This window comes from Sinocyclocheilus rhinocerous, unplaced genomic scaffold (genome assembly GCF_001515625.1).
Source record: "Sinocyclocheilus rhinocerous isolate Xijiao unplaced genomic scaffold, SAMN03320098_v1.1 scaffold69, whole genome shotgun sequence".
Taxonomy (NCBI): Eukaryota; Metazoa; Chordata; class Actinopteri; order Cypriniformes; family Cyprinidae; genus Sinocyclocheilus; species Sinocyclocheilus rhinocerous.
In genome coordinates this window covers 81,267-96,325 of record NW_015667272.1, presented here as the reverse complement: position 1 = coordinate 96,325, position 15,059 = coordinate 81,267, and the positions used below count along the sequence as shown (strand labels likewise).

Genomic DNA, 15,059 nt, shown 5'->3' with positions numbered 1-15,059 from the left:
TCCTTTTTATGCATATGTATTTATTTATCTTTCTGTCTATAGGGGGGTTAGCGGAGCTCGAATAGAATAGTCTCTCTGAGCCCTCCATTGCAGACATCAAGCCAGATCTGTTTACCACTAATGCTAAGATTATATGGGCACACGAACTCGTGAAATCAGTTTTGGGGGTAACACATTACAAGTAACGTGAATTTTGTAATCCGATTACTTTTTTTCAAGTAACTATTTAAGTAACACATTTCTTTTTATTTTACAAGACAATATCACAGAGTTCATTTTTCAAATAAGTAACACCAGTTACTGTGTTTTCCTATTTATTGACTGACAGGTCTCCTGTCCCGATGTTGAGCGAAATCGGGAGTAAGTGCAGAGGCGTTTTATGCGCTGTGTAAACATGATGGTTACTGTAGCTCTAGACTAAATGTGAACATGCATTTACTCATCTCACTTGCACCAAAACATATTCTCTATTTCTCAAAATGATTAAAAAACAGTGAAATGCAAACTCAGAATATGACGCAAACCTGCAATAATTAAATGTTAAATAACACAAATATACTTTAAGTATTTAATCCCAATTTATTAACCAGTGTCTTTGCTGCTGACCTTCGATGATCCAATTCAACTATACGAATAAGCAAAAATGACTTTAGTTAAACATTGCTTTTGTTGAATTCACATCACATGTGTTTGATTGCTGACGTAAGAGTGTTGAACTGCAATACAGAATGGCAGCACATCAGAAAGGTCTTTTTTATGCCCTTTACTCATTTCACTTTTGGTGTAAAAGCACTTTTACATTTGCCCAAAATAGAACTTTTTTATATTAAAACAAACAAACAAGCCCAGCCCAGATGAGAAAAAGTAATGCAAAAGTAATGTAACACATTACTTTCCATAAAAAGTAACTAAGTAATGCAATTAGTTACTTTTTTAGGGTGTAACGCAATATTGTTATTCATTACTTTTAAAAGTAACGTTCCCTAACACTGATCCTTATACACCAAACTCTATTTGTTTAGTATGATAATGCATGAAACTATTTGGTTAGTGTGATAAATGTCAAACTATTACTGATGGGAAATAAAATTTTATTACAATGTACTTTGTTGAATATTAAATGTTGATCAAATGACGAAGAACAGACACGACTGTGTTGTCTGCATTTCAAAGCATTCTGTCAATATGGGGTGCTGTGTGTACATTAATGAGGAAAAAAAAGTAACTTAAATGATTTTAGCAAATGGCTGCAATATAACAAAGAGTGAAAAATTTAAGGGGGTCTGAATACTTTCCGTACCCACTGTATGTGCATCACAGTTGTGCAGGAATGCAGTACAATACCGGTAAAGTATGCCAAATTGCGGTGGTTTGCTGCATCCTCCACAGCGGAAAAGACCTTGTGCCATGCAGTATATGCTCACCACTGAATTTTTGCATAAAATATTTGCATAATTCCTTGAGTGAACCAGGTGCTTAAACAACAGACGATGCTTGCAGTTCCTTCTTAGTGAATTCCCCCAGAATATTTATTCAGTATGTTAGCGATTAATTTTGCATTGTCAAATGAAAAGAAAAATAAAGAGCCAAATTCCATTGCACAAGCATATTTTTCTGTTGTGAAATATGTCTTGATGAATCAAGTTTTATGTGGCTGTTTTATACCAAGCATATGCTTGCTCAATTGCAGTTGAGGTTGCAACTCTATTTCAAAAGCTGTTTCATAATGATATGCAAACCTGTTTTGATATTATTTCATGCACTCACTTTGCCAAAAGTGAACTCTTAGAAAGAGAAAAACTCTTGATTGTATTATTTTAAAATTACATATAATCAGTGTGGATGAAAGGGGGTTGATTTTTTTTCAAAACTGAAATCAACTGCAATAAAGAAATGTCTTATTAAACTTACTATTATTGTTAATAATAATAACAATAATGATAACAACAACAATATATTTTTTCAAATTACTCTCAAATAATGTAGTATAACACTAGTTATATTTATGTTGTGCTGATTTTCTTAATTTTTTTATCAGGAACTATATTTCCTAAAACATAGCTGTATAATCAAAATACTGCTAAAATAATGCTTAAGACTGTCAAAAATCCAGTGAATTGTTTTTGAATCAAGAACACACACATGCCACACACCCGTGTTTAAACATAAACCTTCAGCACAGTGTTGCACCTTACTCTGACAGCTATTGCGTGAGGAATTTTCTTGGAATACTGAAACTATGTATCCAAACAAGATATGTGTCATAACATGAAAGTGAAAATAAACGCTTGCTTCCTTGGAAACAGCAGGAAGGCGAAAGAACTGCGATTTGTGCCGTGGCTTGATAGCAAAGATTGTGCGGTTTATACATTTTTCCATAATCCTTCCATTTCTCCTAACCACAGAACGATTTCGCCAGCTTAAACTGAGATTTGGCACTGTCCCTCAGGTTGTGAATTATGGCCATTTCTGAATTACAGGCAGGGCCACCGAGACAGTGTCATGCGTCTCGTAAAAGTGTGACAGTTGTGTTAAAGCTCTGATGAAATACGCTACATGAGGGGTGGCATGGAGAAATAATCTACATGCTCAGGAAGTGCAAACAAACATTCCCGCCACAGTAGCAGAAGCTGTTAAATGAGCAATAAACTCTAAGAATAATGGTTTTCCATCTCTGCTGGTTATTATTCAGGCTGTGTAGTGCTTTATTCTTCCTCAAATTGAGACAAGATAATGCTTGATGTATCACGCACATGTGGCATTAGTTATGACTTGCCATTTAAGTATGATTTGACAGTTTTCAGCGCCTAGTTTAATAAACCCCATACTTCTGTTTGATCTTCTTTATGAGGTTGAATACTCTAGAATGACTCTGTCATGGTCATGGAGTATGAGTATTACTTTGCAGTCGGGAAAACATGAAGCGAACAAATCAGACACCCCACCCTTCTTATCTGAACACGGGCAAGTATCACCCTGCATATACAAAAGCAACTCTGAACAAGATGCTTCATGTCAGTCATTCTCCACAGAACCCTCACATACACGTCATGTGCTTAACCACGACCTTTTCGACCCCCGATTCGGCCCCAATGCAACTTACTTAGGCGTTATGCGCAAGTATGCACCTGTCACTCACACTTTCTTCGATAAAGTCGCAGTAACGGACGTTGTGCAGTGTGTAATGCAAAACACACACTTACTCGGCTTGAATTCATCATAAGCTGTGTTGCACAACACAGTCAATCCAAAGGCATGCTGAGTAATGATGCAGGTGCCCTGAGTTTAGGGTGAGTAAAAGTTACATTGTGGTCGGAAAAAAGGCCTTTGCTTACTCATCCAGCTTCTAGACAGATAATAAAATTGGTTTAGTTCTCATAAAGGCTCAGACAACAAAGTTTTCAGTTTTTTTTTCATGTGTTGAGTATCATGAAATCAAACTCCAGTGACATTTTCTTTTTTCTCAGTCAGTGTTGATGTTTGTTTCTTTATTGAACATCTTTAACTTTTCTGTTTAATTAAAAGAAAACTGTGCTTATTTAATTCAAGAGGTTTTCAGGCGATTAATCAGTACGCTTTCATTCAGCACAAATATACAGGGAGATTACAGTGTCTTTAAATATTTGTACAAAGAATTGCGTTGCTGGCGCACTGTATCCCATCAGTCTAATGGCCTCCGAGGGGTAACGACAGCAGTGAGCATTAAATGGTGTGGAGCAGAACCACATCGGACACTTGGTGGTTTTTCTGAGAGAATGCGCATCACTATAGGCTGTCATGGGAAACCTGAGACGTTATTCGACTGACAGTACAATCCAAACATTGTGCCAGAGACTGTCATGTTACTTCGAGCTACGCAACATCAGAACAGACTGCATCATTCAGCCATGAAAGCAGACGTTCGGATAAAACAGCTGCCTTTACTGGGACAGGGAAGTGGGACAGTTGTTCCAAAATTAGGATGACTGTTGGTTATTTTAGCAACCTCTGTTTCTAATTGATGTTAATGCTTGTGTATTCTCATCCGTTTATTTTTTGATGCTTGCTATCTTTTGCAATAATAGCTTAAGGCTTTAATTGGGTATTGATCATGTGCGTTGACAAGTAATAAAGAGGTAGCCATTGTAAAAGTGTAAGTGCCTCCATGGATTCACTTTGGGAAGGCCCAAAGAGCTACACAGAATCCTGCCCCAGCCTTGGGGCAGCATGCGCCTTTCTCTCATCCAGGACAGTAGGGTACAGCCAAAAAGCATCGCCCAGTTCTGCCCTTCGGATGTGGAACCGCAACTCTTTGAAGCCTTGTGATTGCTGTCTGAGTCTGCATTAATCCCATAATGCATTTCCTGAGTGACTATGCATGGCAGCGTCTGGGCATGTGGCGGCCCACATGTAGTAACTTCACCTCCTTTCAGCACTGTTGTCCTCCATTCTGTTGGTGTTTTGACTGTTGTCTGAGATTGAGTGTCTCTTTAGAATTTATGAAGTCATCAATTGCCGTTCTTGCATAATTTCAAAATACTGTATGTGTTAAAGACAAGCTAAGCCTCTCTGCTTTCTTCTCGAACATTGGTGTTTTGACGACATGCTTTTTCAAAACAAATTTATTTAAAAGGGTCATAGGATGCCCAATTTCCACAAGTTGATATGATTCTTTAGGGTCTTAAAGGGGTCATATGATGCTTTTTTAAAGATCATTATTTTGTGTATTTGGTGTAACAGAATATGTTGACATGCTTTAATGTTCAAAAAACACATTATTTTTCAAATACTGTACGTTATTGTAAGTCCTCTATGTTTATGTAGATCGGGGGCGCATTCCCTTCAGAAACAATGTAATCCTCTGCTTCTTCAGCGGCTCAGATGTCGGGAGAAAATATTGCCAACATACATTTCAGTTCAAACAACTTGTAAAAGTGCATGTAGCATCCTATGACCCCTTTAAGGTCATTATCTCATTCTAGAAGATTGATTGGGATTAAAGTCTCTGGATGGATTTTGATCTTTAGAGTAAGTTTAGCTAATTAATAAATTATAAGATTAAGTCACCAAATCATGAGTAATAACAATCCTAATTTCTAGGGTTTCCTTGAATAGTGAGACAAATACTGTTGATTTGAAACAAAGTAGTTAACTTAGGCTACAAAAGGGGTAGGTATCTTTTTACGTTTATAACCAATTGTTTTGTTTTTTTAAATTAGAGCAGTAGCATATTTTTAGCACAAAACAATGCTTGAACAATCAAATAAACAACTATAAACTAGAATATACACTACTTTATAAAAATGAGTTGAAAACAACATCAGCTAAATGTTCTGCTTTTTGTGTGAATCATTTTTAAAACAGATCTGAACAAACCAATTCAGAATAATGAATCAAACATTCCAATACTGTGCATGGGAGAGAAAGCTGTTTAGCACAAACTGATTCAGTAGAATGAATCAAATATACCAACACTTCATATCAGAGGGATAACCATTTAGCACGAGGTAATTCCCTTGAATGAATCATACATTTTACAGAAAGGACTGCTTAGTATGAACCGAACTGAACACTCCAACGCTTCCTATCAAAGAGAGAGAGAGAGCCGTGTAGCCTGAACCGATTCATTTGAATCAGATTTGAATCAGACATATTAACACTTTGACAGAACCACTTAGTATGAACCAATTCACTAAAATGAATCAGACATTCTAATGCTTTATGGCAGTGAGAGAGACTTTTAGTGCAAACTGATTCACTTGAATGAATCGGACATATAAATGCTTCGACAGAGAGGACTGCTTAGAATAAACCAATTCACTAAAAATGAATCTGACTTTCGAACGCTAAACATGAGAAAGGACCATTTAGCAGAGCACATTTGATTATTTCCTCAGTTTGTGAAGTAGCACTGCTACTTTGTTAATAGAAAAAGCTAACTCGTTAACGGAAAACCTTGAAAACAATGTAAGTTAAAGAGATAGTTCACCTCAAAATTCTAATTCTTAGAAGAATTTTGATAACCAAACAAGTGACTAGCCATTGGGTATTTTTTTTTTTTTTCCCGATATTATGGAAGTCAATGGCTACTGTCAACTGTTTGGTTAACAACATTCTTCAAAATGTCTTCTGTATTCATACAAGTGGAGGGTAAGTAAATGATGAAAGTATTTTCATTTTTTGGGTGAACTATACCATTAAGTTAGTAGTGCTGTTAGTGTAGTTAGTTACCCCCGATACTGCAAGGAATCCTGTTGTTATTTTAACATGTCCACATGTGTGAGTTCATAAAAGTGAAGAGCAGCACAAAATGCAGGTGTTTTAGTGCTGTAAATGTGCTGCATTGATCCCTGAGAGCTGAGAGAGCTCAGCGCTTGGACTGAAACGAAGAGAGAACTGCCTCACACTGCCAGTGTCTCTGGTGACATCATCTGGCCAGCTAAAAGACGTTTCTGGATTTTTCTCTCTCTGCGTCCCTCCCTTATTTTCTGCTCCATCACTGCATCAACCCTACTACATGTTGATGTTAAAAATAAGTACGTATAACACAATATTCTTTCTTTCTTTCTGTTGTTCAGCTGCTCCTCCCTCACTGAAGCGCATGAAAAATCCTGTGTTGGTGGACGAAGGAAACAGACTGATTGTGAGGTGTGAGGCCTCCGGCAACCCCACCCCGCAGTACAAGTGGTACAAAGATGGCACTGAACTGAAGAAGAGCAAAGAGATCAAAATTTCCAAGAACGGCAAGTGAGTCAGCACGTCCACTAGCACACACCAGCAGAATCCAACCTCCAGTTCTAGACGTTTATCAGACGTTCTAAGTGTAGATCTTGAACTTCACATAAGTCAAGCGCTTTATCCTTATGGGCAGTGTGCTGAAGACTGCCTGTGCCCTTGTAATTAAAGTGAAGTGTTTCAGCATGCATGTCTAATATATTGTTAATGACACGATTAAAGAAATAGGTCACCAAAAATGAAAACTCTGCTGAAAACAGTGTTATTAGTTTAAAATGATCTAAGCCGGTTTAAGTCGGTCTTCCTAATCTGATGGGAAAGCTGGTTTACCAACCTGTGGGTCCAAAGATTCTAAAATATAATATATACTTAAAAGGATAGTTCACCCCAAAATGAACATTTTTCTCATCATTTACCCACCCTCATGTCGTTCCAAACCTGTATGTGTTTCTTTCTTATGTTGAACATAAAAGAAGATATTTTGAAGAATGCTGGTAATCACACAGTTGATGGTCCCCAATGACTTCCACAGTATTTATTTCCCTACTATGGAAGTCAATGGGGACCAACAACTGTTTGGCTCTTCAAAATATCTTATTTTGTGTTCAACATAGGAAAAAAACTTATACAGGTTTGGAACAACTTGAGGGTGAGTAAATGATGACAAAATTTTCATTTTTTGGGTGGACTATTCTTTTAAGCTTATGTTGTTACAAAATGTTATAAATGCACATAATACATGTTTTCCCCAGGTTTTCATGCAGCTCTTTGAAAGACAGTTCTAAGTAACACATGCATCAAAGCTTGAATCAAGCCTGCATTAGTGAAGCCAAAGAATTGCAGTAAATAGTGACTTATATTTTGGTCCTCACACAAAGCTTTCATATGACTTCAAAAGAATGAAACATATGATCCAATTCATATGGAGTATAATTTTAATGATTCTTTATGGTACATTTTTGTCTTTTTGTGGAGTTTGACAGACAGTCACTATAAGTTATCATATAGAAAGAGCTGTGTGAAGATTCTTCAAAAAAAGATCTACTTTTTGAGTTCCATGAAAATTATGCAGGTATGGAATGATATTGAAGTGAGTAAATTGCCTTTAAAATGATCTTTGATATTAAGAAATGATCTAAGGGTAAAGGAGATTTTTGTCTAATTTCACTGATTCATTGGTCATGTTCTTCACCAAAAAGAGCCATTTGTGGAAGCAATGTGAAGCTCACTGGGATTCTCAGAGTGTCATATGTCTCTGTTTTATCTCTGTTTAAAGACTTGAACCGAGCTCTAATTTATACAGAGGGTTTCTCTGGAGAGTTTCTCCTTCTTACATTTTATAGTGGAATCCTTGACTCTTTCTCCTGTTTCTGTCTGTATTCTTCTTGAAGGAAAACTTCCAAAGTTCAGATCAGCAGTGCAAAGCTGGAGGATTCTGGGAATTACACATGTATGGCAGAGAATATTCTGGGGAAGGACAACGGCACCAGTACAGTACACGTACAAAGCGGTAAGTGAAAACTTTTCTTTAAAGTCGTAGATCAGCGGGAAGGAAGACAAGAGTGTGTCTTTGCTTATGGGCTGCCAAATATATACATTATTTTTTGTTGACAAATGTATTGTGGTGAGATATGAAGACGTGCACAAAATCACAACATGGGCAAAATACTCAAAAACAAGTGTGTGTGTGTGTGTGTGTGTTTATGTCAGGGTTTTGCACATATCTGTAAGTGCATAGTTGGCTGCTCTTCCAAGTTGAGATTACTCCAGGTATCGCACCCCTGATAGAAAATCTAGTTCAAGCTGGTATCTGGGTTTTAGAACATGGAAACTAGTTTCTAGCTGATCTGAAATGGTTATTAGCTGGTCTGTAGCTGTATCATGTTCTCAAAACAGCTGGGATCTGATTTGTGGCTGATCCAAGATAGTCTACTAGCCTAAGACTAGCTCAGGTTTCAAGTTTATTAGCTAAAAACCAACTACTATCCTAAGGTGCTCAAGAACGTGTTCCGAAACTCAATTAAGATAGATTTTCCAAAAGGAATGACTTATACTTCGCATGCCTTTTTTTTTACGTTGTGCATTTTTGTAGTTGCATGTGGAGGTTTAGAGCAGCAGGAGGGTTGGGAGAGGTGCGTGTATATGTGTGTTTGTGTATGTTTCACTCTGATTGTTTGTCGGCATGTCAGGCGCCCCAGAACAAGTCTCACAGTGTCACGGCAGCCAACTTGAACACACACACACACAGGTACGAGGAAGGTGGAGGCAAGACCAAGCCCATCGGAGGTGGTGTGGCCCCAGGCTCGGGGAGGAGCCTGCCCCCAATACAGTCCTCATAAAGTGAAAAAAAAAAAGAGCGTGCAACATAGATCAACAACCTGAATGAGGCCACCACCAATGAAGCTCTCAAGTGACCAGGGGAGAAACGTAAATCTAACAGCTTAGGAAATACCTTCAACTGATTGTATGATACACTGTTTTCCCAGCCTCCTACCTTCTGACGGTGCAGAAAAGGGCGATTCTAGGATTTCAGTCTCGGGGGGGATCGGGCCCCACCTGAGCAGGACCTGATGTGACTCAGAGGAATATTTTTTGCTTAAGTCTGAGAGGTCAGAAGTTCAACTCTTGCTGTGGAACCCTTTTTCTGTCTCAGAGTAAAGAGATAATTGTGAGATAAAGTTAAAAAGAACATATAAAGCCTCATAAGTTGCAGTTATGAGAAATAAAATCATAACGGTGAAATATAGTGAGGTATACTGCTGAATCACGAGACATAAAACCACGTTGTGAGAAATAAATTCACAATTACGAGAAGCAAAGTTGCAATTGTGAAATATAAAGTCACAATAATGAGAGATATTGTTATGGCATTTGTTATGGGTAACACTTTACAATAAGATTCCATTAGTTAATGTAAGTTAAAGCATTAACTAAAAACTATACAGTATTTATAAATTTTTTGCTAAAGTTAATTAATAAAAATACTGTTCATTTGTTAGTTCATGTTTGCTCAGTTCCATTTAATAATATTAGCAGATACAGCCTTTGGTAATGTATTAGTAAATATTGAAATGGTCATTAAGATTAATAATTGCATTAGAAGTATTTTTCATTAGTTCATGTTAACTATGTCTATTATGAGATTAAGTCACATTGTGAGATATAAAGTTGCCATTATGAGAAACAATGTTGCAAATGCAAGATAATAATTCCAGAAGGTGAGATATAATGTTGAATTGCGAGACAAATCTACATTGTGAGATATAAAGTCACAATTAAGAGAAGTGCAGTTGCAATATATAATTATGCAATTATGATATTTAGGGTCACATTGTGAGACATAAAATTGTAGTTATAAGAAACAAGTGTTGCAATTGTTGGATGGTGAGATATAAAGCTGGACTGCAAAACATAAAGCCATTTTGTGAGAAATAAAGTCGCAATTACGAGAAACAAAGTTGCAGTTGCGAGATGTAATGTCACATTGTAAGATTTAATGTCGCAATTAACAGTTGTAGTCGACTCGCATTGTGACTTTTTAAGTATCTGACTAATATCTCAAGGTCACAATTAGGAAATTCACAACCTTTTTTTTTTTTTTTTTTTTTACTGTGAGGTGGAGGCAGACTCCCATATCAGTATTTTTGGTTATTTCATTGGAATCCTGAATGTTTGGAAATGATAATCGGCTCTAGCAATTTCTATGGTGCAAAGAAGTGCTTGCATGATGCTCATGTTGAGGAAAACACAGGCTTTTCATTTATTCCAGTCGCTAACGAGATTGATTTCTTCCTGAGGTCATCAGTTGAACAGCTACTGTTGAGATTGTCTATGCCATTTTGGGGGCCTGCGGCAGCTGTACGCAACAGTGCTATCTGTGAATCTGCCTGAGAAGAAGAACAAGAGATGGAGAGGTCGATAGGGAAAAGAAGCACTGGGTCGGGGAGGCATTGTAAAAGAAGGAAGGAAACAGAAAGAAAGATGGAGAGAGAGCAGAAGACAAAGCGATAAAGAGGAGGAGAGCCAGATGCTTTGCAGAGGCAGCTTTTTCAAACCCATTTCGTAATGCAGTTGTAGATCGACGGTTCTATCCAGGCATTCAGCCAATCACGTGCTGCCTCTCACCCCGCTGGCCAATCAGATTGCTGGCTGATGGCCTGCGGCAGCTGTACGCAACAGTGCTATCTGTGAATCTGCCTGAGAAGAAGAACAAGAGATGGAGAGGTCGATAGGGAAAAGAAGCACTGGGTCGGGGAGGCATTGTAAAAGAAGGAAGGAAACAGAAAGAAAGATGGAGAGAGAGCAGAAGACAAAGCAATAAAGAGGAGGAGAGCCAGATGCTTTGCAGAGGCAGCTTTTTCAAACCCATTTCGTAATGCAGTTGTAGATCGACAGTTCTATCCAGGCATTCAGCCAATCACGTGCTGCCTCTCACCCCGCTGGCCAATCAGATCGCTGGCTGATTTTTGTCACTGCTGCACTGCTGGTATGACACAGGAAATTAATCTCTCTCTTCATAAAGGCTGTTTTTCATCACACCCCTCCCTTTTAAACAACTCCAGTAAACACACACATGCATATTTTGGCTCTTCCAGCAGGACATTTAACAAGATTAGTGAGCTGAGTAATTGGACTCATTAATTATAGCTAATCTGGGCTGAAGTTATGGCTGTTCAGGGGAGGTGAGCTGAGGGTGTCCAGAGACCCTGTGACCTTGGGACTACATTTAATGAAGACAAACAACAGACAATTTTAGAGCTCACCCCCTTCCCCGGGGGGCCTCCCAAACACTGCTTCTTCTGTCTGTGCAGCAGGCCCATGATAGCCGTCTCTCAGATCAACACCACAGCGCTGTCACCCTTCACTGCCTGCTGCTCCCGTGTGTTTGTGTCCGTGTCCGTGTTGAAGGTGACTCTGGTTTATCAAAGCATTGTGGTGTCACAGGTCACCAGTCGAGTGAAGCAGGACATGAAAAGGTCAGAAGGTTATGTTGTGGACGAATACTTAGTGGGAAAACAATCAGCCTGTGCAGAGAGCAGTATTAGTGTTACAAATGTGCTGTCGCACCAATACATCCTCATGCCCTGCGCTATTATCTTATCCCATATTAAACAATAGCGTGTAGATTAATGTTCATAAGCTTGGCCTACAAACCTCTTCATTTTCTTTTCGCTATATATTTCGCTAATCGCTAATAATTTGACTAAAATGTAGGGTGGGATTTGTATGTAAATGTAATGGCATGCAATAATATTAATAATAATAATCATTATGGATTAATAATAAAATAATTTAGATAATAATTCATATTAATATTATATTATATTATTGTTTTTTAACTATACAATAATAATATTGTATTATTATTATTATTATTATTGTTATTATTATTAATAATAATAATTACTGATACTGTTTTTAAAATACATAAAATGGTAAAGTATTACAACAACAACAACATTAATAATAATAATAATAATGTTATATACTTTCATTGTTTTATACATATCATGTAACTTAATTATAATATAATATAATATAATTACTAATAATAATAAGATGATAATTTATTTATAAATAATAATTAATAAATAATTTTGGTATTGTTTGTAAAATGTGTAACATGGCAACAAGTGATACAAAAACAATGACAACAACAGCAACAAAAACAACAACAACAATGATAATAATAACAATAATAATAATAATAACATTTATTCTTATTCTTATTAAGAAAAAAAAAAACAATGAAAACATTATTATTATAAAATGGATAGTTCTGGTCCTTGATTCTGATTGGTTGAGCCGCGTTCGAAGCTGTTGTAAATTACTCTACAAACATACACCTTTGTTTACATCTGTGTGTTTCTTGGCAACCACTTTGTTGCAACCACAACTGTTTCTGAGGAACTAGATTGTTTGAATAATGTTTTTAATGTTAAGAATAATGTTTTTATTAATATCATTACATTTTATTTTCTTTGTTTTATTTTGTGAAACCTTGCTACATATATGGAATAACCGTTTTATAAAAGCAGTAAGCCTCGTGAAGCCGTGGTTAACTCTGTTCCGCGTCGTGCCTAACAACGCCCCTTAGCTATTATAAATTCACTGTAAACCATGGCTTCTTGGGGCTTATTGCTTTAATATCCATTATACATATTATGTTTTTATTGTTGTAGTCTAAGTATCATGTAGTCATTATTGTGTCAAAAAGCAGAAATAAAATAAAAATAAAAAAATCAGTTTTCGCACAACTAGGCCTACTTTTTTTAATTAAAAATGTATCTGTATCATATTGTTTATAAAATACTGCTAAATTAATAAATGTAAATGTAAAATAGAACAGAGTCCAGTTTCACTTTATATTCACTTTTCTATGTAAGGGAAGTTTTATGTTCATAACCATTTAGTCATCATATTTTATTGTATTTATAACAGGTTTAAAATGCTGCTCTTGCAGAACCCTAAACATAAAAGTACTGTAAGTGCTTTAGGATTTCAGAATCACATATTTTGAAATGGGATTCTCTGTTATTCCAGAACTCCAGGCCAAAGACGAGTCGAGGTGATTCCTCTCTTAGATCTCCTCTGTGCTGCCTGCATGCCGGATCGGGAATTCTCGGGCTGTAGCCCATTTGAGGAGGGTTTGATGCGGTCTTTGTTCTACAGCACACACAAACTGTGCTTGTTTCTCGGGCTGTGCGTGTGTCACATCTGTAGAAAAGTTCACAACTGGGACTTTATTTGCATAATACCTCGGGCAGTTGCACACATGGAACACATTTTCAATGTTGACCCCTTGGTCCTGATTGGATCAAATGAAAAAAGAGCGATATTCAATTGCACACAATCAGATCATATTCAATCTCGTCAGAACCAAAGATATCTTTTTCAGTGGAAAATAGGATGATGTGAAATCCAGCCTGTGGTCGTACAGATACGAGAATATTCCTGCCACAGATGGCTCAAGTATTTCTGTCCATCACATAAAAATCACGTCCCTAGGGGGCGCTGCTTACAGCCGCAGAGTGAACGAGTGGGACAGAGGGAAAGCGTGAGGTGAGAGGAATGTGTTTGATGGAAAACGCAGCTGGGCGGCCGATTGTTCCAAACTCATCAGTCATGCTGGGGCCCACCAGCAGCAATTTCTCTCTCCCCCTTTCTCTCAGCCGCTTTCCCGCTCTCACAAACCACTGTGAATCTCCTCACAAAACTACTTCACACACACAACACCTGCCTCTGTGATGAAAGCCAATATATTTCTGCTTAACTTGACTAATATAAACCATCGCTTATCTTTAATGAAGGATTTTAACTCCTAAAAATGCCAGCGTCAAACTGGGGATAACCACATTGACCCCTCTGATTCAGGTCTGCCATTTCTTTCCCCCCTCCTTGTCTCTTTCTATTTCTGTTGCAAAACACAGAATCTATTTTTTCTCCGACAGCCCAAACGCCAAGATTAACTGGGCTTAAAGGATGCTAGAAATCTTTTTGGGACATTGGCAGTGACTGGGCTAGAATGTCTAGTGCCTGTAAGGGAACTGAAGACATTGATCGGTGCGGGTGAGCAGTACGATCGGTGTCGGCCCTCAGTCAGGGAGATTCATGGCAAGCGAACTGTATTTACAGTCCAACAGGAACAATTGGTGACAGCAGCCCTAATTTAGCACAAATAGGGAGGCTTTACATAACACATCAACAAACAAAAGACTGTCAAGAGTCCAAATAGCTCTGTTGTTTTGATTTCCACAATATATCTTTATGGAGACTGCTGAGTTCAGGTGTGGGTGTGGGTGTGTGTCAAGAGTGAATCTCACGAAACCTGTCTAGGAATATGTCCTTGTCATATTTTATCCGAAATGTAAAATAAATAGGAAATTAAATATTTTTGCTTAGGGATTTACTGATTAATAATTCAGGGAAGTAACAGTAAGCTGATCATTATTCACGGTTATTGTGGCCAAAAGAATTCATGATATCGTTATATCGCGATATCTATAGAAACATTGGGGAATCAGCCAAATGAATTTTTACTTTGTTTATTTAGTTGTTCTTTTTACCCAATGAACATAAGGATACTGATAAACACAGGGCACATGCATTTTCACTTCTTCTTCTTCAGGTCACAGCTGACCTGAGACTCTGGCTTTCTTTGTCTTCTTTGAAGCTCCCTATGAAATAACAAGAGAGAAAATACTGTCAAGTTCAACAGTACGATGAATAAATATGAACATCAAAACTGGTACTTTAACCTGTTAACTTGCGTACCCGTATTTTAATCTCTTTAACCTATAGTTGCGCCGGCGCCAATGAAGTCATGCAGTTAACGTGCTTCTAAT

General features: G+C 37.5%; 1 protein-coding gene across 8 annotated transcripts in view; it reads left to right on the top strand.

Moving 5' to 3' along the window:
- The window catches only part of nrg2a (neuregulin 2a), a 93,446-nt gene that overhangs the window by 37,450 nt on the left and 40,937 nt on the right, over positions 1-15,059 (top strand). For all 8 annotated transcript variants that reach the window (XM_016545138.1, XM_016545140.1, XM_016545136.1 and 5 more), the window contains exons 2-3: positions 6,558-6,726; positions 8,106-8,224. In XM_016545138.1, the coding sequence (XP_016400624.1) occupies positions 6,558-6,726; positions 8,106-8,224 (288 nt within the window). The remainder of the gene's footprint in view (positions 1-6,557; positions 6,727-8,105; positions 8,225-15,059) is intronic.